The sequence below is a fragment of the Accipiter gentilis genome, chromosome 12 (assembly GCF_929443795.1).
Source record: "Accipiter gentilis chromosome 12, bAccGen1.1, whole genome shotgun sequence".
Taxonomy (NCBI): domain Eukaryota; kingdom Metazoa; phylum Chordata; class Aves; order Accipitriformes; family Accipitridae; genus Astur; species Astur gentilis.
Window position 1 is genome coordinate 33289141 of NC_064891.1, and position 24799 is coordinate 33313939.

At 35.8% G+C, this 24799-nt stretch overlaps 1 protein-coding gene across 1 annotated transcript in view; it reads right to left on the minus strand.

Moving 5' to 3' along the window:
* Positions 1-605: 605 nt before the first annotated feature.
* The window catches only part of AIMP1 (aminoacyl tRNA synthetase complex interacting multifunctional protein 1), a 38771-nt gene continuing 14577 nt past the window's right edge, over positions 606-24799 (minus strand). Inside the window, exons 2-7 of the mRNA XM_049815468.1 lie at positions 20337-20470; positions 19487-19600; positions 17017-17175; positions 13743-13954; positions 7993-8161; positions 606-861 (exon numbers count right to left, since the gene is read on the minus strand). Of these exons, the coding sequence (XP_049671425.1) occupies positions 695-861; positions 7993-8161; positions 13743-13954; positions 17017-17175; positions 19487-19600; positions 20337-20470 (955 nt within the window). The 3' untranslated portion in view covers positions 606-694. The remainder of the gene's footprint in view (positions 862-7992; positions 8162-13742; positions 13955-17016; positions 17176-19486; positions 19601-20336; positions 20471-24799) is intronic.

The following is a 24799-nucleotide window of genomic DNA, read 5'->3' on the forward strand; positions in this document are numbered from 1 at the left end:
TGTGGACTAGATAAAGAACTATTTTAGCAAAGTGACAGCTTTGATCTTACTGACATTATAACAGCTTAACTGTGGGACATGAAAGTATGTCCATTTGTATATTTTAGGGCATAAAGGGCCATAGTTTAATCTTCCCATTACAATTGTCTGCAGACTACTGAGACAATACAGCCAAGAACAAAGTTGCACAGGCTTATAATGTATCTGAAAACTGCTTGGAAGAAGAGGAGAAAAACTATTAAAAGGTGACTAGAAGAATGAAGACGATTGTGGTCTTCACTGACCAACTATTAGTCCTGCACCCCTTGAAGAGCAGTTAGCACACAAGGAAGATCGCAGAAATATTTCCTTACTGAGATGCTCTTGCTCCATGGATCTTTTAAACCTTTCAGCTGTCCAGAAAATATGCTTGCCTGCCTGTAGTTCTACCATGAACAAGCCTTGGCAATTAAGTCTTGAGCACTGAGTGGTTAATAACTGTTGACAACACTTAACCTCAAGGACAGTAAGCATGCTGACTGAGTGAATTGTGAAAATGTTGGACGCATAACACATTATGTCCCTCTGGAATAGGAGTCAAACAAAAAAAAGGTATTAGCCATGCATTTCGGAGGGGTAATATATTGATGATTTTTTATTATGCTTGCATTACTTTCCATTTCAACATCTGAAAAAGCTTCTAATAACCATTTATTTATTTAATTCCACTGTTTGCCATGGTCTCTGCCCTGCAGACTCCTTTCCCTTTTACTTCAAACGGAACTCCTTTGTACGTGGCAACACACTGGTCATTGGTATGAAGATCAGGTTGGATTTGCTCCCAAATCTTCTTCTTCGGATTAAGTTCCTTCTCAGGATCTCCTGTTTCAAAACAAAGAATAACCAAATAGCACACAACACAGAAGGCAGAGCAAGAGCCCTATATATGTACACATTTGTGACAGCCCACATAGCATCACTGCACACACTTTTAAGGGAAAAAAACATTACCTGTGATTCTCAAAACGAAAATTTTAATTGGAATTAGGGATTGCGTAAGAAATGTCTCCAGAGCTTCTCTCGGAATGCTGATCTTTCAGGGAAAAAAAGTTGTGAGTAACAGACCACAAATACCATCAAAAGGAAGAAATCAAACCATTGCTAGTTGTTGGTTTACAAAATTTACTACAGAACAAAAGGACTCCTAAGAATTAAGTAGATGTGGACCACAGAAATACACTACTTGCCAAGACACATGTTTGTCAGCATCTTAAGATCTTTAGGAATTAATACATTTTTATAAGCAATTAATATTAAGTTAATTTGGCAGGTGCCCTTACAGTTGAGAAATATTGAACTTAAGACAAGAATAGTCCAAAATTAAGATACAGACATATAATTTTAGCCCCAAGTTTCAACACTGTTCTGCTACTTTTTGTACTATTTGATGACAAGCTCTGGTGCCTAAAGTAACAGCAGCATTAGAGGTCAGCTTGTATTTCAGCAATTATGGCCTCAGTCTCTATAAGTCTCAGTTTCCTGTTTCTGTGTGTACACTATGATAATCTACCTACGCCCTAGAGGTACTGACAGTCTAACTACATTAGCAAATCTGACTATTTAAGGATCTCTAATGACCACAAAACAGTTTTCTTCTACTAATGTTTTGAAATACTGTTAACAAGTTACATAGAATAGTGAAGTATTTCAGAGCCATATTTCTCCTATTTTTAAATAGGCATGAAATGCAAAGTACAGGGGAAAAAACCCAGCTAAGCTAAATAAGGTCTCTTGCTGTAAAAATTCTGAATAAACTGCTGCCTGCTGACATAATCTAGATAAAGACAACCAATTCACTGTACAACTATTTTCAGTTCAAAGGTCAAGTAAATTTAATCTCTTAATTCTAATAAAACACAGATTCTCTTAAAGAAAAAAAGATATTTCATTAAAAAGATTATTTAATGATAATACTGTTGGGTGCTTTTGACCTTTTGTGTGTAAAACAGGCAGGACAAAAAAAAACCCGACATACAAGACTTGTTTTAAACATAATTAGAGCACATTTAAAAGCTGAAAGGGATCCCATGCTATTTCATTGTTGATACACTGTGTATTTTTTAACTTGCTTGGAGTGCCATATTGGCACCATTCTGCCCAAACTATTAAATTATTAAGTTCTAGAACAAGCAAGAATCAAAAAACAAATCCTAGTAAACACACCCTCTCTGAGACACTTTCAGAGGAGCCAAGAGTTCCTAAAGGAAAATGAGGAATTCTCCAAGTGAGCAGAATGTCAAGTACTCTCATCTTCCACTACTCAGTGACCCCAAAGGTTCAGGAAGAAAAACTATAAGGCTACAGGGATTTTAACATAAGTGTTTCTAGTAGCTGGTTAAAATTCATTACTGCTTGGTGTATTCCTGACCGGCTGACCAACAGGCAGTTAAAACAAACTACTCTCATTCCAGCCTACCTTATTGTTTTTCTCCTTTAAATGTTTTTAGTGGTTCCATCTACTCACATTCTCGATGCTTGCAAAAGTAAGTTACTTCTACCAGGTCTAACTTGTGTAGCTTCTGTATCTGTAACTGTGTAAGACAAGCAGACCAAGCCAGATTTCTCTGTTAAGTAGGCTAGCCTTGCCAGAGCAAGCTCAATAATCCAGTCGAGTTATTTCACCACCACAGGGCACTTAAATGTTTAAAAGAAAAATCAGTAATGCCATTAATAAATTAAACATTTAGAGCTAATTGCGCCTTTTCCGCAAAAATAAAAATCCTGCTCAATGCTCAAGTTCATGAACAAAGACAGAGTTGGATTTAGACCAAAGTGAATGCATATGAACTAATAAAATCATTAAACAGAATGTTAAATGAACCATTGTGCATTTCCTTCCCCCTCCTCAAATATAAAAAGCACATGAATTTTTTTGAGTAAGAAACTGACTTTTACTATAAAAAACACGCTTTAGATGTTAATAAGTTTCTTTGGAATCCTGCATCAAGCTCCCTTGGGATCTGTGGTGAGCTCATATTAGATTAGCATAGGCACCAATTTTAAATACTACCAGAGCTTTAGGCTGTGCATTTGCCTATGACTTCTCCTTATTGCATTCCTTTTTCCCAGAAAATATTCTTTAGAAGCATTTCTATAAATAAAATAAATTTAAACTTGTAATGGTTTAATGAGCTTCCCACTCTCCTTACATAAAAAGAACAAAATAAGAGGACCCGAATTTGGTTAAGTGTGTCATTCAGTCTAGCAGTTTCAATATTACAGAATAAATTCTCATAATAAGCAAGAAACTTCTCCACTTTGTAACAGCTCAGTAACTATTGAAAGAATATATCTCAGCACAAGAAAGGGCAAAGATGCAATGATGTGTGACCTTATGAAAAGTTAATACCACTTAGCCCACTGTGGATTATAACTATGCAACTGAAGGAAAGCATACATACACCAAAGCTTTGATTAAAGAAACCCGTTAAATACAGACTAACCACTGCACTCCAGTTTTAGCACCTTTTTTTTTTTTTTTTTTAAAAAGAGATAGTTATTAACTAAGTTGCCAGGGATTCTTAGACCAGAATGATTATTTAATTATGTAACTTAAATAACAGATTTGTAGTTCCTGTGGCATTTTTGCCTTGAAGAGTTTCCTCAAAGTATCAATTATATTACTATTAGAAAAATTTCACAGCCAGCTGTGAAAACTCCAAGAATTATCACTGTCTTACAACAACTGCTATGTAGCAGGGTATAGTATTTACAGACATGCAATGGAATATTTTTTCTATGGCTTATAAATCAGACCTTTTCCACTGAAGGCAGACAGAAATTTGATAAAGTTCTTAATACAAAAAAGGCCCAACAGATCTTGGAAGATTCACGTATTGGAGTATAAAATGGTGTTAAAGTTCCTCTAAGGGCAATGACATCAAATAAACAAATAAAAAAGAACAATCCTCCAGACAACAGCATTCCTCATCAAATCACTCCTCCATGACAACCAAGATGGTTCTAGGAAAACTCTCAAGTTTCTGCAGAAAAAAGTTCAATTGGCTTGAATCGAGATACCGTTTATTTACTTTGACTAAAACGACCAAGGAAAGTTAGCCTGTATCTCATAAATATCTTGTATAGTGGAGAGAGAAGGCTTAAAAATAACTTGATTCTAAGCTGCTGAGACAGCTGTGTGTGTTTTAGAGTTGCTTTATCATTGCTGCTGCTGCTTCTTTTGCTTCATAAGTTTTCATACTTCAAAACAAAATAAGACCCAGCTGTCCTTTCTATTTTAGTTTCAAGGACTCAAACTGAATCTTTATGCTTTAAAATTATTCTTCAAGAAAGAAAAAAATTGATCAGAATATAAATGGTTACAATTAAGCACTGAAATTGACAGCTGACATAGCAATGATTCTACCCTCCTGATAACAGTACCAGTGAAGCGCTAGATTGCCTTTGAGGAGACAGCAGCTAAGAAGCACGTGAGATTTTGAACACAAAAAAGGTGAGCAGAAGATACAGACATACAACCCCATTAAAAATTGAGAAACAGTTTTCCAGTCTCCCTGTGAGTTTCCCCCACCTAGGAATTAAAAAACCCACAAAAACCCCAAAAGACACAGAAACAAAACCACCATCAAACAAACAAACCCTCCCACAACCAAAACAAAACATCAAACAGCTGTTTTAAAAGGACAATAGGAAAAAAAAAAAACCAAACCAACACCCAAACCAAAAAAGGGAATCAGGCCAGGGTGGGGGGACCAAACCCACCAAAAGTTGTTAATCACTTGGACAAGAAGGCGAGTGGCAACAATCTTAGTCTCTAGCTAAAAAAAACTTTAAAAAACCCTATAGCAACCCAAAACCTACCAATGAACAGTATTAATATCTTAGTTTACGAAGGCAATATGCAAAAGACATGTATGCAACAAATTAAGTTACAGAAGCAGATGTCAGAATGCTTTTGTAAGTCTCCATCCATCAATGCTTTTTTTCTTGCTTTTTCCTACTCACTTCAAGATAATAAAATCACAAGTCTCAAAATCCCTTAAAATAAGCTTTATGTAACTAGGAGATACATCACTCTACTTTGCACTATTAAGCATTAGATATATTTTCCAAGACAATGATTAGCTTTAATCTCATACCTGCCAATTTTTCTGAGTAGCTATTTATGAAATATTAGGCAACAGCTGTCATATTTCAGACTACAATCTATAGCCCTGGATATATACGCTTTTCAGAGGGGTTGTAAAAGCCTTCATTTGGCACTAAGAGCTCCATGTCTTTGGCTCCCTGTCAGAGGGAAACTGATATAAAGCATACAAAATCTTGTATCACAGGCTGCAGGTCATAACTTCAGAACTCATACAACTGTTACACCACCTTCAGCTTATTCTATGTCTTTTAAGAATCAAAATGTCAACACCTCAACACCTGGGAATAATTTCAAAACAAATGTTTCTATAACTGATTTGCTCTAGGAAAAGCTTTTTGCAACTGTAAAAAACCTGGAGTCAAATAGTTGAATTTTTTTGTTAAAACTTACCTCATTAGGCATGTGCAAGAATAGATAGGCTAGGTAACAGAGAACAGCACTACTACCAGCTCTGACATTATTTTCAAATGCCAGGTATACAAAGTTATTTGAGATATAAGGTTATGTCTTAGACAAAAACAAACAAAAAAGACCCTCCACCCCTCAAAAAAACCACATGCTTAGGCTGACTTGTACATCATTTGCAAGGCTTATGAACTAGAAGGGTTTACTCTACAGCTTGATGCTCTCTTGCACATCCATTTCCACAGCAATAGAAAGCAATACGAGTGTATCCGTGCATGTAACAGAGGTCAGACATCCAACATCTAAGTTATCTTTACTCACGGATATATGATAACTACTAGAAGTTATGAGTGGGTATTCCTACAATTTCATCAATGCTATTGCTGAAGCCTTTCAGATTTCAGTTCAGCTTACCAATTCTGCATCTCAACAAGCAAGCTTGGTATAATTTTAATACAGAAAACTGAAAATGAAAAAAATGTTGCAAGACCAATTTCCTTCTTAAAACCAGTATTATTTTAAAACATTTTCAGTTAGAGTATTAAATCATAGCAAGCTGAGCTTTCTTCCTGTTTCAAAAACACCTAGATAGACCATTGCTTCCTTTATCATATACCAATGAAAATAATTTTTTTTAGAGCACCACAGTTCCAAACATAAGAAATATACAAATATCTATATATGTACACATACATATATATTTATGAAAAGTATTTGAGGTTCAAATAAAAACACTGCTGTACAGCTAAAAATTGTCAGAGGTGCAATAGCTTAAAAAAAGGTTAATATGTTTCTATGTAGAAAACAGAAAGCTACATCATTTTCTCACATTTGAAAGCCAACTTTTGAGGAACAAATTCATCCTGAAGATGAATACTTTGTTGATAAATGCAGACACATACAACTCCAACCAATATGGGAAATACTGGGAGTTATACCCTTTATCTTAAGACAAAGTGATGCAGCGATCCTGACAAGACGACCACTGTTCCTCAAGAACTCGGTGATCCACGGAACAGTTGACCTGAGTAGGTCTGGGCTTGTGCTGTGCTGCACAAATTCCTGGGGCACAGGATAAACCTAGCCTGCTGATTATAACAGAGGAGCCTGCAGGCAGCTCCCATGGGGTACCAGTGAATGAGCCACCTGCACGTCCTCACCTTTATGGAGCAGTGCGGCATCAAGTCCTCATGCAAACTTCCTTTCTATTTGACAGTCAAAGAAAATACAATAATAGCTCAAGTGACCAAAAGAGGGGAATATCTTCTACGGAGAGAGAGTGCACAGCATGCTGCACGTGGATCAGAAGCCTGTTTGATGCTGCACCAACTCGGAGCTCCCATGATCTGTGCGATGTAAGATTATTAATACTGTTTTCTCTTTTCAGTGTCAGCTCTAATAAATAGGATTTTAAATGATAATTTACAGAATCCGAGTGCCTTTCTTACCAGGATCATAATGGGCCAGCACCTCCTGATGAAAAACACTTAAAACCATTATAGAGATAACAAAATAACAGTGCTAACAAAGACAGCAACAGAAGCTGAATCTGACCATATCCCTTTCAGCCTGTGAGAATAATAAACTGGCATTCGGGTAGGAGGGAAGCATTCACCAACACACTACATGTATGATGCTTATTCGAGTTCCTAATATGCAGGGTCATTAGAAACTAATAATTTTCATAGATGAGTGGGAGGTGGAGGAATTAGGAAAATGGATGAAAATAATCTTTTGAGAAAATTCAAATTTGATTATTTTATTTATATTCTGAAAAAAAATATGGACTTATTGATTTAATTAAGTGGGAAGAAGTTCAGTGTCTGTCTCTGGAGAGCCAAAACATCATTTAATTCCAGACAAACAAACAAAAAATCCCTGGTGTTGTGAATATTATAGGCTCCTCTCATAAATAAAGACTTCCACCTCCTCCAATGCTCTCCATCCCTTCCTCCTCCCAATTAAAAAAACCAAAAGCCTACCTCCAATTCTGACACTTTCATTAGGGGGAGAAGCTGGATTTAGGAACTTATTATTTCACCACTTACACTGAGACACTGGGAAAAATACTTTACATTTGCTTACTGTAACTTGCAAAGTGCAAATATGTTTGTCCATACATTTTAAAAGCAGACATACTTATTAAGACGTAAAGAAAGTAGGTACTTTTATTTTAAGTACTGTACAACTTTTTCAAGTTACAGTTATTTCTCTATATTTTCTGGGTTTTGGCAGATGTTTAAGTATTTTCAACCCTTTATTTAGGGGGCTGAAACAAAATCTTAACATGTCAGTAATAAAATAGTTTGAATATAGCTAATTCAGGAAATTTCAACAACAAAAAAAAGCAACCAACTTTAAAATACTTTTTTATCTGCTTCAACACTGAGGTCACCTTGGCATACCTGTTTCCTCCAATTTCCCAAATACCTACTTACCAGGAAAACCTTCAAAAGTGATTCTATCCCCAGGTACTGCCCCGGGTGGCGGAGACAGAATTTCCACTTTTTCGGGGGAGCTGGCACACATCACCATTGCTTGGGATACTACTCCTCTCATCTTTGCAGGCTTCAAGTTACAAAGTAGTATTGCCATCCGATTCTGCATCTTGGGGAAGGAAAATAGAAGGATCTGAATACTTAAATGCCACATGCTTTTTGGGACTCTAATTATTTCATTATAACAAAAGAATTACAATGAAGAGACCTTAACATGGACAAGAGAAGCACACAGCAGCAAATACACTATTTTAATGCCTGGACACCAGTAACAAATAACATTTAAATCACTTAGGAGTTGGCCAATGAATAATGGAGTAAATGCTGAATTGTGACACACTTATCATGGAAATACAAAATGTGCATTTCACCCTCATTCCACCTTTAGTCATTCTAGATCACCACTCAGTCCACTTTCAATATTGCACTATTAACCAAACAATTTCCATTTAATAATAATAATAATACAACACCCCCCCCCCCCCAAAAAAAAAAAAAAACAAACAAAAAAAACAACCAAAAAACCCCACTCTACAAATTAGGCTGGTTCATAAATAAAAATTTCAAACTGTGTACTGGAAGCATACAGGTGTTTTAGATAATCAGCTCACTTAAATCTTAAATGTTATCTTATTTAACCCAAATGCTTTGAATTTTTTTTAACCACTGAAAATGGTTATATATACCATGCACTGTAATTTGTTAGAGCAAAACTGTAAAACTAGGCCTCTTCCTTTGGTTTTTTTTTTTTTGTTTTAATAAAAATTATAATAGTAAACCAGAGAAAACATACTTCTTTAGGGGAAACTGCCACACTTTAGCCTAGCAAACAAACCGTATTTTCAGATGGAACAGAAATTAAACCTAGAACATTCTTAAGGGACAGACAGAAAGTAAGTAAGCCTTAATTCCCATAGTCCTGGTGCACATATATATATATCTATATATCTGTATTTTTAGATTTCAGCCTTTGTGCATTACAATATAAACGTTAAACAAAATGGCAGGATTAATACTTAATAAAATTCATATAATCAAGTATTCTGAATACTGCATATTTTCCAAGTAGAACATTTTAAAAACCACAAATGTAAATGTCCAAAATGAAGCAGTTAAAATGAAAAGTTATCTTGCATAAGTTTCAAGGCAGCCCACTGACCAAAAATTTCTTAAGTTATTGCTATGGATATAAATCACCCAAAATACAAGAAATGGCTGTAAGATACCAGTGACTCTAAAATGCAAGTTCTAGACATTATCTAGCACTGAATAACAATTAGGAAATGGATATACAGAATAACAGAAACAAGATTTCTGCATTTGTTACTCAACTTTAGTTTTGACCAACTGGAAAAAATTCTAGACTTCAGAGCATTGATTTTTTATTACAGATTATAAAAATCGACAAAACCAGACTGCATTAATACAGAAATGGAGATCATCATCAAACTAACAGGAAAGAAAAACCAAACTAGCATCACATCATTCCTTTCTCTCCAATCACAGTGGCCCAAATACGTGTATATATATATATTGCATGAGATTTGTGTATGAGAAGTTGATTACTATTACAAAATTAAGAAATATTTATCAACATTTAAAACATAGATATTATCCCATCTTTTACTAGGAATTATCTTCAACTGCTTTTGAAAAACTGCTTTAATACTAACATGTGCACTGATTTCACAAATAAATGGTAAGAAAACCCAAAAGGTTAAATAAATATTTTTATAAAACAAGAGGAAAACCCACTCCAAGACCGTCAGCCAAACCCAGAACATTGCTATCTCAAGGCAGGGTGGTTTTTTTTCCTTTTTATTATAAATAAATCAATTTTTAAACTGTCTTCAGATAAATGACAATTCCCTAAGGAGAGAGGAAAAAAAAATCTAGACCTAAATAAATGCTTCCTAACAATGCAAAAGTTTTTAGGTGGGTTTTTTTGTGTGGTTTTGGTTTTTTTTCTTTTTTTTAACTGGTTGTGCTAATTTCTATAGAAGGGACTTACTGTAATGTTTCCAGAAAACAGGGCTTCAATTACAATTGTAAACCCCTCTGCATTCATGCATAATAAGCGCAAAAAAAATTGTTTACAAACTATCAGGAAATCTAATATTCGGGTATCATTGTACCTGCATTGCTCTTCAGAGATCTTTTCACAGTAAATGATAAATAAAGCTCTGAAATGTGTCTGCTACAAAGAGTCAGATTCAGTAATTCTACTGATCGTCACTCTCTGTAACCCTGTAAGTTAGAGAAACAAAAGAAACAATCTAGCTTTCCAAAAGTAACTGTAAAAATAAATTGAGGAGTTTCCTGACAGATAAGATTGGGCAGAAATAAAAAATAAAAAAAATAATAATAATAAAAAAAGTGGGGAGAAACATGGCTCTCTTTCACAGTACATGAAAAGTTCTATGAGAAATACATGGTGTTACTGAAAAGCAGCTGAAGGTGACACAGATAAACAGTAAGTGTATGTTTCCTTCTGCATATGTGTTATTATCCAGTAAAGCAAATTCTCGTTAAGAACAATAAAGCAAATCTCTACGCTTAAAAGGACAGAAACAGAAGCAAGCCTATGTCTACAGGGAAATGATTAAGGCTTTGGCATCTCAGGAGGTGTTTGATACATAAATGAGCTGAGAATAAGCAACAGAAAATCAAACGTTACCTCCTTGAAACAGTAACAACCTCCTCTGGCCTTCCAAAGAGCCAACCCTTTTGTTTCAGAAATCCAGTAAGTTCAAAACCGACAACTCAACTAGTGAGAAACTGATGTAGTTTTAGTAAAAATGCTAGTTTTTACAGTTTCTATGGTTGGACATGCAGCTACTTTACATTCAGAATAAAATAATGCATTTTCCACACATGCTGGTAGAATGAAGGTGGGGGGAGTAATATAAAGCAAAGAAACTAAAATGAGGAAAAGTTAATCCTGAAGTTTACCATATAGAAAGCCCAAGACCTTATCCTTGAAGCACAAATGTTTAATTGCCCTTTTTCTTAGGTAATCCTTGAAATTACCTGTATAACTGATTATCAACTATCCCTCTATATCTCAAAATCAGATATGACAGACTGCAATAGCTAGTGAATAGTGTGTCGGTTTTAACTCATGATTGCTGTAAAACCAGAGTGAGTTGCAATGCCAACAGCAATAAAAAGCCCCCCTCAATTTATTACATGCTTGTCTGGATCTTAAGTTTGCCAGCAAACATAATTTACAAGTCACAAGTTTGGTTACATAGATATTTCTATTTGTTTCATATCTGAAAAGAAACACAGTGGCATTTAATATAGCCTTGAAGCATAATGCTACAAAAGCAGAAGAAAAAAATGGTTTACTTTAAGAAAGGTGTCTTATATTACACAGAATATGTCAATAAGTTTACAGTTATGCTGTAGTCACTGTACTTGATAATTTATGGAAACATTTTTTCCCTGCAGACTAGACAAAGAAAATTGGAAGATGAAGAGTATGTATAAAGAATATAATTACCATTCTAAGAAAAGAAATATGAATTCCAGTACCATTTGTTAATTCCCTGGGTGGAAAACACCCTTAAACAATGATCTAGAAAGAAAAAAGATGAAGCCATCTAAGTAGAAAGAAAAAGTTTCTGCTATAAAAATACAGTTCATAACAGGTATAGCTGTAATGTATCCTCTCACAAGGAATGGTTGTAGGATAGTGTTTCTGGAGGCTGACTGGTGGCCTCTTCTCTTCTTGCTGAGTTTAAGATATATGCCGTGTATTCTTGTCCTTCCCTTCTGATCACTGACATGAGGATCTCTCAGGTTAAAGAGGATTTCAAGAGGTAAAAAAGACAGTTGAGAATTGTCTGAATTTCAAGAATGATTGCCTGAGACAGGAGTTGATACTAGGAGCAGAGATCCGCTTCAAAAAGCCAAACGCAGTGGCAGAAAAGCTGTCAAGTCCTGCTGACATTTCAGGATATTCTCCAATTGTTCCCAACTGCTGCTGAAGGAGCTCAGCATTGGCATGGTCCACCTTATGATTCAGTTCCGTATCCCTGTTACTGATGACACATATATCTATCTATATCTGAGGGTACAACTTTGGACTTGGCTTCACCATCATCAGCGGTGCACAAAACCACAATGTACCACATAAAGTGGGCATACAGTAAGTTTTCACACCCATAAATAACTTGGACTGCATACTGAAATGTTAATGACGATATACATTGTGCTTCCTAACCAAAAGTAAAATCAGATGATACAAATACTACAGCCTCAAACACTGCTAAATTACCACATCAAACACTACAGTCATAAATAGCTGAATTTTTGGTGAATTATGTCTACAGTACTTGATCTGACGTATACATTTTTATTTAAATATATGGCAGTAGTCACATGCCAGGCCTTCGCATTTTTGAACACTTAAAAAAAAAAAAACAACCAAAAAAACCCCACCAAAAGATGGAAGCTTGCCCCTAAGAAATTACTTTCTAATAGAGACTTGTCAAATGAAAACCAGACACACAAACTAACTGTTCCCAAAGATGTGCAAGAATGATCCCTAATTCTCTGTTAATGAGTACTTTGGATTTTTTTTTCAGACAGAAAGAAGGTTAAAGAGAAAAGACTGTTACTGCTGCTGCATTCTATACACTTCTGTTCATAAGTTTATTTAGAAAGGCTTTTGAGATGTTTTTTCTACATGCTTCCTTGAGAGCAGACTGCTAAAAATGAGCAATTTGAATTTTTGCCCACTGCAAATCCAGTAACTGGACACTACTAGGTGATCAGTGGGGAACAGTTATTGTACTCAGTAATTTTTTTCAGTTCAATAACTTTCTGTATCATAAAAACAACAATCACAATTGTAATTCCCTCCTACATTTGCAGTCTTACCATGGGGACAGGGCGTGAAAAGGGATTGAAAAGGCATTTGAGAAAATGTAGCTTTTCCACACTAAGATCAATTCCTTCATGACCCGTTTTGCAGTTGCTCTGTACAACATTGTTTTAATTGCCAAGCTTGCATTCAAATTTAGAAGCAGAATTGAGTCAATTCCTGCCTTCCACTAACCCTGTAGAAGAGGTGTGAAAGGAAAATGTAATCTTGAAGTCTTAGGTTGTTCCTAGGACGTACATAAATCATGCATGTCAAACATAAAAGGGTATCAACTAAAAAAGTGCAGAGACAGTCTTTACCCTGGACAAGGAAGTAAAAATACACATTTTTTATTTCACTTTTGTTTAAGCCACTCACTGCCAGCTAAGTTAAATTCACATGCTCTTTGCTTTACTCCATGCCAAACACTTCAATGGGCTATAAAGAGAGCTAGAAGACAAAGGTTACAAAAGTTTGGATGATAGCAAAAAAGTTATTATGGGTTCTCTACTACACACTAGGAAACCTAAAGGAAGAGTCACATCTTTCTGGTTTAGGACCTCACTGTGTACCAATGGCATCGCAAAGGAGTCAGAATAAGATCCCAAGACAGGAGCACTGCAAGCAGAACGGAACTGATTTGGGGTAAGGGTACTTCTCCATTTTCTAGTAAATGTTGTCAAGCATTACTTCCATTTGCATTTTATTTTTGTTTTCATAACTGTAAAAATCTTTCAGCAAAATGAAAACACATCCTATAAACAGATGAAGGCTTTAAGATAGCTTTTCCTTTCCTATCACTAAACAATTTTGTCAATACCTGATCCAGAGGAACATGTTTCACTAAACCGCTGACAACAGTCCTTGGGCTTGCTTCACCAACATCCACTTCTTCAACATACAGAGAGTCTGCATCCGGATGCTTTTCAGCAGTAATAATGCAGCCAACACGAAGATCCAGACGAGAAACATCTACAGGTTTTGCATCAATACTTCCAGCAGCTGGCTGCTGTTTCTTCTCCTTCTTTTCACCTATTAAAGAAAGTTTAGTTCATGAAATAAACATTAAAAAAGCATAAATAATGTATATGACTATTGCAAGGGAAAAGTGAGCTACAGTCTCAGAAATAAGTGTAAATCCAGTGTAAAACACAAAAGAGTAAAGAGTTAGCACCTCTGCTACTAGTTTCCAGTGGAGAATCATCATACACACTCCAATTTAGATTGCTACTACAAGTAATTACCACCTTAGAGGTATTTTCTTTGTAAAGGGAAGTCATCCTGAACTTTAAGTGTAGCAAATATGTCTGTAGGTGACACATACACTCTGCCAAAGGCCACATCAATAATCCTCATAGTACTGTTTTAATAATTAGCAATTACCAGTAAGTCTTACCATGGTGTTTCACCAGCAAAGGGAAACCAGACTATCACCAGGTTAGTCACCAGGTTACTAGTGCTTAACAACAGGTCCTAACTGTGGACAATGCTAACTCACTGCAGCTGCACTGTTACAGTTGCAAAGCAACCCTTCAAGATGACCTTAGCTAATATCCTTCACTTCCCGAATATACTAGCGTGTGAAAATGCTCATGGCTTACAAGGTTCCACTGATGCGGAGTCTTTATCCACAGAAATGCAAGGGTTTGTCATCACCCATACATACTGTATAGTATAAAACAGCAGTGAAGAAACACTCCCATACTCAGCTGCTTATTTAGATATTCCTTTCAAGATGAGCAAGTTACATCCAATTTGTATATAAGACTGTCCTGTTTAAAAGACATTCAAGATTTGTTTAACAGCTACAGTCTCTGGGGGATTAAGAAATGTCTAAAGTGTTTACTTAACATGAGCATATTCTCTTATTCTTTCATCCATGATAGCTTACATATTACTGTAAACTGATCTCCCTTCTTCAGGGAGGAAAAAAGGAAAAGTGGCTACAGCATGAAATTTGATTCATTTATCATTGCTCTAGTACAGGGTTGAAATTAAATAATACATTCAGTAATAGAAAGGCAGTATTTTTAACTTAAGCAATAGCTCTTCAAAAATATTTCAGTTCATATATGATGAATATGATGAATAAAAAGGTCTAGTGTTTATGACTTATCGTTAGACTGTAACTTAATTACAATTAGGTTAATAAAACTAGTGATAAACAAAAAAATTGAACAGAAACTGAAGAAAAACCCCACCAGAATAGTTAATATTTAATACCTAAGATAATTTCAAAGACCTGCCATCTTTATCCTTGGTATCATTCCTCACTGTTCTCCACTTCATGACATTTCTCTACAACAGTCTGGAGCCAAAAAATCAGCTTCTAGCACCCTATTTATTTCACTTTAAAGAAATTAAGTCTGTCACCAAATAAGGAAAAGGCTTTGCTGTGTACGTGTCTGTATACAGCATATGTACAGATGCACAGAAAGCACCCATTTCAATGCTGCAGTCTAAGGAGATAACTGCACTACTCTGGCCTGTGTCAGAGTCAGCCCAGAATCAATATTCAAAGAGTCACAGATGAAGTTTGCAAGAAGCGTAACAAAGAGTATGGGAATAACCAGAAAGGAAACAGATGAGATAGGTGACAGAAAGCAAAGGGATTTGAGATATTCCATAATTTTGTCAATTTGAAGACTAAAAAACAATTTTTACATATTTGTTACTTTGATTGTTAAATACTATACCTACAGTAGATGTTGAACTCCACACAAATAACCTGTTCAGGGCTTCTATTTAATGTTCATGCTATATTTCACCTTTTTCCAAATAGAGTCACAGGAAGGAAAAAGTCAAATAGATTGCTTTCCAAATTTAAGCTACTTACACAAGATGAGGGGAAATACAATAAAGTTTTATTTTTCCTTACCAACCAAATACGTGCTCTGTAGCTACTGAATACTTGAAGAAAACAGTTAATTGCCTGATATGACATGTGGCCTCTACTTTTATATTTACAGCTCTGTGGAATACTGATATGTCAAAGCTGCAGTGTATCAAAAGATATGAAGTAGCTTATAAGCCTGCATACAGCTTACCAGAAAAATCAAAGAGATACAGTGCCCTATCAGCACAGTATCCAAACTCTGAAAAGCTGTACAAATCAATTCAGAGCAAATTATTAATTTGCATTAAAAAATGATTGTAAAACATGAGTTCAAGTTACAAGATAGACACTTGTACTTTTGTGCAAGTGTAAAAGACACGTCCTTCTTTTCCTATTAAGACAGTTCGTTAAACAGAAGTCAATACAGACAGCTAAAAAAGAAAAACGGGACGAAAGGTGTTAGGAAACCTACATACCCTTCTCCTAAATTTCCTCCCTGTTGCCAAAACCAGATTATGCTATCTGCCTATGTCCTTTACCCAGCACTTCCTCTTAGCCACACAATTCTACCAGTGTTGACATTGATGTATCTGATCAATTCTGACGGAACTTTACTGGCTGTAAGAATTTTCCAGAAAAAAAAAAAAAGCAGCATACTTAGAGGATGCAGGAAACTGCAGTTTAGCACTCTTCCTTTAGTACTATGTTATGCTGTTATTGCTTGCAAGATATTTTGCTGAGCTGGTCTTTGCCTTTTGCTCACACTGTTTCCATGGGGGGGGAGGCAAGGGAGGAGGGCAGGAATCTAACTAAGCCTCAGAACAGAAAGCCATCCAGTCTCCCAAAAAACTTCTCTAAACTTTGTGTTATCCTCCTCCCTGCCCTGCTTTTTTTTTTTTTTTTTTTTTTTTAAACTCCTCTCTTCTTCTGTGTGTATATTTTGGTTTTGCTTTTTTTCTGTTGGGGGGTTTTGGGGCCTTGGGGGGGGGCGTTGTTGTTGGTTGTTTGTTTTTTAAATAAGGGAGTTCAGTCACATCAAAAGAAATTTGGCATGTATCCCATTAAGTAAGAATCTGTAGCTTACTTGATGGCCTTCATTAGGTTCAAGTACTTCCAAGACTTTAAGAGCTAGCACATGATTCTTCCTACTGTGGCTGTACAAACCGTTGTCTTCTGTGCCCAAAATGATGTAAAAGCACTTACATAAATTAAATGCCTTACCTGTCTAACTCTATCAGAGCTAAGAAAACTGAAGTACCTTTTTTTTCTACTTTTTCTTTCTTTTTCTTTTCTTCATCTTCACCTTTAACTTGATCTTTGGAACCAGGAGATGATGCAACTGTTGTAGGCTGTGGAACATCATCTGAAAACGAAGCTGTAGAAATGCTTGTACCAGGAGGAACTGCGATCTGTTTTACTAAAATCAAAACCACTGAAGTTAGAAGAGGTACCAGAACTTTGAAAACTATGACATTTTAAGTTTCCAACATAAAAGAAAAAGTATAGAAAACTGAAAATTTTGCTTAAAATACATACACCCCAACTGCTGAGTAGTGAAGCACAACATTACAAATCACATCTCAGAACTCAATCTACATACGATTATTCTGATCAGTTAAGAACAGTGTCTTTCACTACACATTTTTTACATGGGAAAAAGTGCTAAATAGAAAAAAAAACATATGGAGCTAACGCCACCTCTTTTTGTACTTCATTTCAACATCTAGTTATCTTTGCTACTAACTCCTTATTCCTCATTTGTGTTTGTCTAGTTTCAGTTTCTAGCTACTAGCTCGTCATACTGGAGACTATTCCATAATTTGCTACACATACAATCATTTTTATGTTGTAGTCAGATCATTCCTCAACTCTTGTTTCTGATTAAAGAAACTGAGCCTGAATAATCGTATTCTAAGAAGTTACCTGCAGCCCTAAAATGATCTGTTGATTCCTCCCTCACTCCCCTTCCCTAAATTCTCCATGATACCTTCACATTTCTTTTTAAACTGCTGATATAGAATTCTGGACATCATCTCACTATCAATCTTATCAGATGGAAGCATAAGAATCACCTCACTTCTACATTCTGCTCTTCAAGAATCATATTAAGGCTTTTAACAAAATCGTTGTACTGGGTAAGCATCATCAGTGTGCTAGGTAGTATCACCCAGGCTCCCTTTCCCAAGAAAGGTTAGACCAGATGGTCTTTCAAGGTCCCTTTCAAACTGGGGTGTTCTATGATTAATTACTGTCTGACAAATCCTTCTAGTGTCACTATTATACAGTTCTACATTCTGCATACCTACTTCTTTTTACACTTCAGACATTTATTAACTTCCTAAAGAACTGCACCATGTTTGTTGATACTCACTCTCTTTAACACTGAAGTAATTTGCACAAATTGTGTTCTTATAAACATTTTTTTAAAATCATTTGAATCTGAGATTTATTGTACCAACAACCACTTGCTTGCTGTTTTGCTTGCTAATTGTGGGAAGACTATTTGTTTTTCAGATTTTTGAAGAAATATATCAAGTGATATTTTTGATGTTCTGTGTCCATCCAATTTCTGTTCTCAGCTACTCAATGCTGTCAAAGCTAACATACACTAATTTACTTCAAAAGGACAGATCTTAATTTAGTCCTACTACCTTTTAGGTAAACTAGCTAACATAGGAAGATGCATGTCAAGCTAGATATTAATTTCATAGTCCTTTCTCATCTTGGAAAAAATAATATACCTTGAGACTTGTCTCTCAAGCATACCAGAGATTCTGTGAAATATCCTATGCCTATCAAGAATTGCTGCAGACTAACAGACAATGGAGAAATACAAACTAATAGTTTTGTTTAGTACATAAAAGGGCTTTTTCATGCCCAAAGGAGAAAAAGAATTCCCTGTGTTTATAAAATGCTAGTCTTTTTGAAGACTGAAGGTGTTTTACCAGTAAAGCATTCAGTATTGTTGAATGCTAGCATCCAGCTACAGTGGCTACTATTGCACCCAATTTACAATACTGACAGCACGGGTAAAAATAGTAATAGCTGTTGAGGGCTGAGAGGCTTTCTTTGGAAATAATTTTAAAGACGACATGCTGGATCTGAAACACTCCAGTTTTGTTTTTTATTCCTTTCTTTTTTAACATGAACTATATAATGATGGTGTGAGCTGAACAGAGCTATACAGAGGAGTGCGAAGAAGGAAAAACAGGGCAATGAAAGGCTGGTCTTACTAAAGCATGGAATCAAAAATTCAAACCACATTGTTTCTAATTTTACATTACCACAGATTTTCTACTAAGTCACTGCCCACCTGTACTTTGAACTATGGCTTGATTTTCCATAGTGATTTTTCAGTCATGCCAGATTAAATAGTCAAGAGTATCAAGAAGTGTTAGACATTCAGCAATTTCTAAGGTATTATAATGAGTCATTATCATCAGTCAAATTCAAGACTTACTATGAAAGGCACTATACAAAAACATACAAAGAACCAGTTCCATGCCTGATTAAGATTTGGCATATGTACCTGTTAGGCTTGCAGCTTACTAAAACGTTGGAATTAAGTAACTTGTCATACGCATGGAATTTAGGAAAATCCAGAATTTGTAAGAAATGCCATGAAGTCACATACAGAAAGATCAAAATCAAGAAGAATTAAGATAGTACAAAATATGTTCAAAACTAACTAGATCTATGTTGTATGAGGATAGGACTTTTTTCCCCACCTCCATTTCTAATTTCTGCTTGAATCAGCTCCTGTTTCAGCCCTTCAATTTCTTTCTTCAGTTTAGCATTTTCCACACGGAGCTTCTTCTCTTCTCGGAGAGATGCCTGCAAGACTAGAGTTGACACAATATTAAAAACCACGTTTCAATAATTAGCATTCATTAGTTGGCAAACAGAGGTTTTGTTTTTAAAGAAAAGTGAAACATGGCGAGCCAAACACCAAAAAAGTGGAAACTTTCAGGGAGTGTATCACCAGAAGTATTTTGGAATAATTTTTTTGTTGATATAGCCATTTTTTACAATATTTATATACTCAAGTTGCCTCTCAATATACTAGCTTCTCAGGCCCCTAAATAGACTCACAAGAAAAAATTCCAAGAGACCTATTAGAAAAAGTTTGAACATGGCTGTAATACGGAGGACCTTAATCCACTGATACTGATATGTACAAAGTATCAAAGTTGAAGAAGGTACGATACTCTTGAGAGAATCCCATAGTGGTGAAAAAGCAGTAACACATTCAGCCAAATGCATAGTCTCGTATTCTTCCCGACTCCCTTTCAACCCCCAAATGGAATAGTGTCCTATCAAATTTCCATAATCCATTTGTGTCATTAATCCTTTGTCATTCAAGCCTTTTCTATTTCAGAATAAGCAGCTCCAAAAAACCCCACAAACCACAAGACAGTGAAGCAGTGCTACAATTACAAGCTTTATCTTAGAAAACTTGTAACACACTTAAAAGGCTGACAGCACCAATGAAGTTGTCCATGTTCTCAATTTTTCCTATGAGCATTTAATGTTAACCATCTGGTTAACAACTTTATCATAAGATAGGTAATTCCTTACTAGCTTTCTCCTTGAGCAGAGCAACTTGTTGCTTGAGGTATTCAATAACTTGATCGGCCTCTGCACCCTTCTGCTCCAGTCTGTTCAGCACTACATTGTTGGCTGCCATCTTTACCAAGACACGGGCTAAAAACCTAGACAAATAATAGACAGTCTAAAATTAATGACTTTTTAATGTAGTAATGTTACCATTTCTTACCACATGAAGCAGTTCTAAAATCAGTTCCTGAATAAGAAAATTTGTTAAGTGAACAAGCTGGGCTCCCACCTCCTAATGCAAAGCCCAAACAAAAAAGCAATATTAAACAGAATCTGATGTTTGACAGCTGCTTTCAAGTATTTTGGAAGAAAAGATACTCTTCTTCCCAGCTGCAGAAAACATGTTCTTCCTTCAAGAAACAGAAAGAATTCTACCTTCTCAGAACGAAAGGTCTTTATAAATCAGAAAAAAAAAGAAATAAAAAGGAAAAGGTGGGACAGGAGACCACTGTCCTGGTTTTAGCTGAAAAATTTATTAAGTGTATGCAGAATTTTATTGAAACTAAGAAAACAGAAACATTGCATGAAAATTTCTAAATTTTTCTAATAAATTTATTCAGAATATACTAATTCATACACTATAGTTGTACATACATGAAGAATATACTGTAGTTTTACTTTTAAGCAGAATTCATCAGTACTTTTACTCATCTCAGATTAATACAACTTTTATTGCAAGTTTACACCTTCACAGTTATTTTAGCAATGATTTCAATTGTCTTATTTTGTTTCCACTGAAATGGAAGGCCAGGCACATTAAAGAAGCAGGAAACACAAAAGACCAGTAAAGGTAAGAGCACAAATAAATGCATCTAACCTTCTTTTAGGATGTTCAAATCCTTTTACTGGGGTTCTCCTATGTTGCAGGAACTACCTATGCCTTGTGTGCAGCCCTTTTTTCTTGAAAGCTACCAAATTTGGCCTGCTTCTGACTCTGCAACATTTGTGTGTGACCATAAAAGCTCAAATAGTAGCAACAGAATGTAGTCACTCGTATCTGCAGCAGATAGTGCTTTTACCCTCCCACTCAGTATATATATGAAGAAAGCATCTGTACTAACAGTTGCCTCATCTGTAAATCAAGAAAACTGATTATAGGCAGGAAGAAAAGAGGCCTTGCAGATCTTCCCAAGCCACAGTGATGCAATTCCTGTGAATTTGCCCATCAACGGCGGCAAAGGGAAGAATTGGTAAGAAAATAACAATCCACATACGTGCATTGGCTCCTCAGCTTTATCAGAGCCCAAAAATGCCTTTTCTCATTATCAAATTGGCAGAAAACTTCCCATTCTATTGCAAAATTATTCTGACACTATGACCTAAGTCTGTTTATAACATACGAATATTCTCTGTTGGGATTTGAAACAAAAACCATGATGAAGACAAAATACTTTTAGAAATAACTGAAAGGTGAACAAATACAATCACACTCATGCCAGTGTCAACATACCACCTTTGCTGCACTCTCAGTATCAACTTACATTTGATATCTGATCTTCTATTACAGAGAACTCATATATATTTTGTTTATATATATTTTTTTTTAAAAAAGGGCAAAAGACAATGAATCAGGAATAGATTAATTAAAAGTTCTCAAAGTAAAATTCACAAAGCCAGAGAGATACAGTAGTCAGATGATGCATGGGGTATATTAACCCTGCAAAAGTAAAGAATGAACCCACATCTTGCTGCCTTTGCAATCTAATACAACAGAAATCTGTTTTACACACACAGTTTCACTTAAAGATGCAAGAGCATTACTGCCATCACACCTTCCACTCATCCACAAAAGATTTTTCTTTTAAAAGAAAGACCCTCTCAGAGAGAGAAGAGCAGTAAAATCATCTCTCCAGGACAAGTGAAGTAATCTTGAAGTAATTCAAATTCATCTCTGCTAATAAGAAAATAATTCTTTTTTGATGTGCAGTCTGAAAACAGAGGAGTTTAAAAAGGAAAACAGTGATTCCAATAAGTTACTGATTTAGATGTCAAATGGAAATAGGCATAAAACTATTATGGCACAACACAGCATAATACAAAGCCTGGGTTATTACTGTCTGCATACCAGTAAGATTTCTTGCAAGCTACATATTCTCTCAGGGGAACACAATACTAACAGTGGAAACTTTGCCAACAACAGCAGAAATGCTACTAAAACTTCAAAGTGAATAGAATTGGTACATTTTATAGGTTTTAGCCAAGTTGGCTAATGAACTGAAGATCTGGAAATGAAGTTACATGATTACAATGGGTAGACATTTTCCCACTTGTCAAATAAATTTCTGTAAACCTAGTATTATAACAATAATACAAAGGAATAGGTATTTCCGATACTAATATAGAGCGCCAACAAGCTGAAATGAACTGCTGCACAGGCACAGGAACCCATACAGCAGAAGGATAAAACTGTATCTAAAAAGGGCACATAACTTTTAAGATCCACCCTGTATTATAAAATACCAACACATTAAAAACATTACCACTGCAACAATCAAAGGTTATAGTCAATGATTTTTTTTGATTTTTTTTAACCTATTTCCTTTGCCCTCTATTACCCTGACACCCCCCACTCCACCCCACCCCCCCAACTCCTATTGGTGATACACAAACTAAGAATAGGAAAGAAAACCAGGAATAATATAGCTTAAAAACCAGATTCATATCTTATTACGGACATATTTTCTGCAAAACAGGTCAGAATGTTCCAGGGGCCAAGTGAAAGTAAAATCACATCATACAATTCTGCCTGACAAGCTGCTTTCCCTTCAAACAAAAAATACTTTTGAAACAAGTAAGGAGTAGCTATATTCAGACCTTCTGAAAAAGGTAACCTCCTGAAGTTACCTGGTTGCTCAGCTAAGGGAAACTGCTTAGTCTCAGACCTCTGAGACTACTTTGCTACCTGCAAGACATTCAGAACTGCTCCAAAACCCACTTGCTCCTCTATAATGGAACACAATCTTCAGATGAAAGACTCAAGTCCTGCAGTTATTCATGAAGTTACATATCAAGACATAGAAGTTGTTTAACTGCTGATTAAGAGTTGCCTATCTTTTTTTAAAGAGAAAGCACTGCCTCCTGTGGTCCTCTACGTAGCTGCTGTACACTCACAGGAGAAAACAGGCATTATTCTACTTTGTTTCTCAAGAACATGTAATGTGAAAGGGTCCCCAAAGTGGCAAAGTCTCTATAATAAATCAAGATTTCTCATATAGTACAAATTACCCCAAAATTTCAACGTTTTACAAATACTGGTTTATCGACATTGGCCTTGACCTTAGAACATATCCAAATCAAAAAGTGAACACACCAAGAAGATGCTAAAACCATAAGCCTTGTTGTAGTTTACTCTTCAATATTAATAATCTCTGTTGTTAAAAGCAAGAAAAAGCCAAAAACCCCATAAAATTGATGACAAGATTTAAACCTTAAACTCTAAAAATTGGTTTTGGAATCTATCCATAGTCCGAACATGGAACCACTTACTTTTCACTATTGGAAAAGCAATCATTTAACCAAAAAAACCCCAGAAATTGGAAGCCAACTGTTTCCCAAAACCTAAAATAATTAGCTCTAAGTATTCCTTTTTCCAGCTGGAAGTTCAAAAAAGCTCAGCACTTCGAAGCTCTCAGCTTTTTCTTGCGATGCTTTGTTAATGTCAACACACACGATTACTAACTGTACGAGATCTAACCTGCAGGCTGCTTAGTGAGATTTACTGCCTACAGATCAACATGCACTCCATCTATGTATCAAGTATATCTATGACAGTGATGCTGCTTTATTTCAGCATTTTCAATTCAGTGAAGTTTTATGCTGCTCTCTTAGGTGACAGGCATCTTATTTCTTTTTCTCCTTCGTTCCCATGGGCCTTAACTCAACACAACCAAATGCCATGCATGTTTCAGTTGGTCAGCCTGACCATGTGTTGAGACAAAAAGTTGCTGAATTTTGTCTCAAATGATGTAAAACAAAATAAAATCACCACAGCTGCCTGCTTCTCCTCTGTTCTTCTCCCGCACACTAACTCCTCCACAATAAGAGGGTAAACTTTCACACCTAGGCAGCATTCTCCATTGTGCGGATGCTTCACTATGACCCATCATTGCTCTTCTCCTTGTGCTAGCTATGGAGGAATCAAGTATTTCTACAGCAAAGCCAATCCTACTGATCTTTAGCAAAGAACAGACAACAATCACAAGATGGCCCAGATAGCATAAACATATGCCTTACAGAGAATAACATGTTTATGAATAGCTGCCAACGAGACCTAAGATCAGGCAAGGAGCCACTACAGGAGAAAATAAAAGTCTGCAAGAAGACACATTTGCTTTACAATTGAAATGCTCTGTTCAAATTAAAAGTTTGTCATTTCGAAGCAGAGACAGTGGCATCAGCCTTATTCTAAAAGTTATCAACAACAC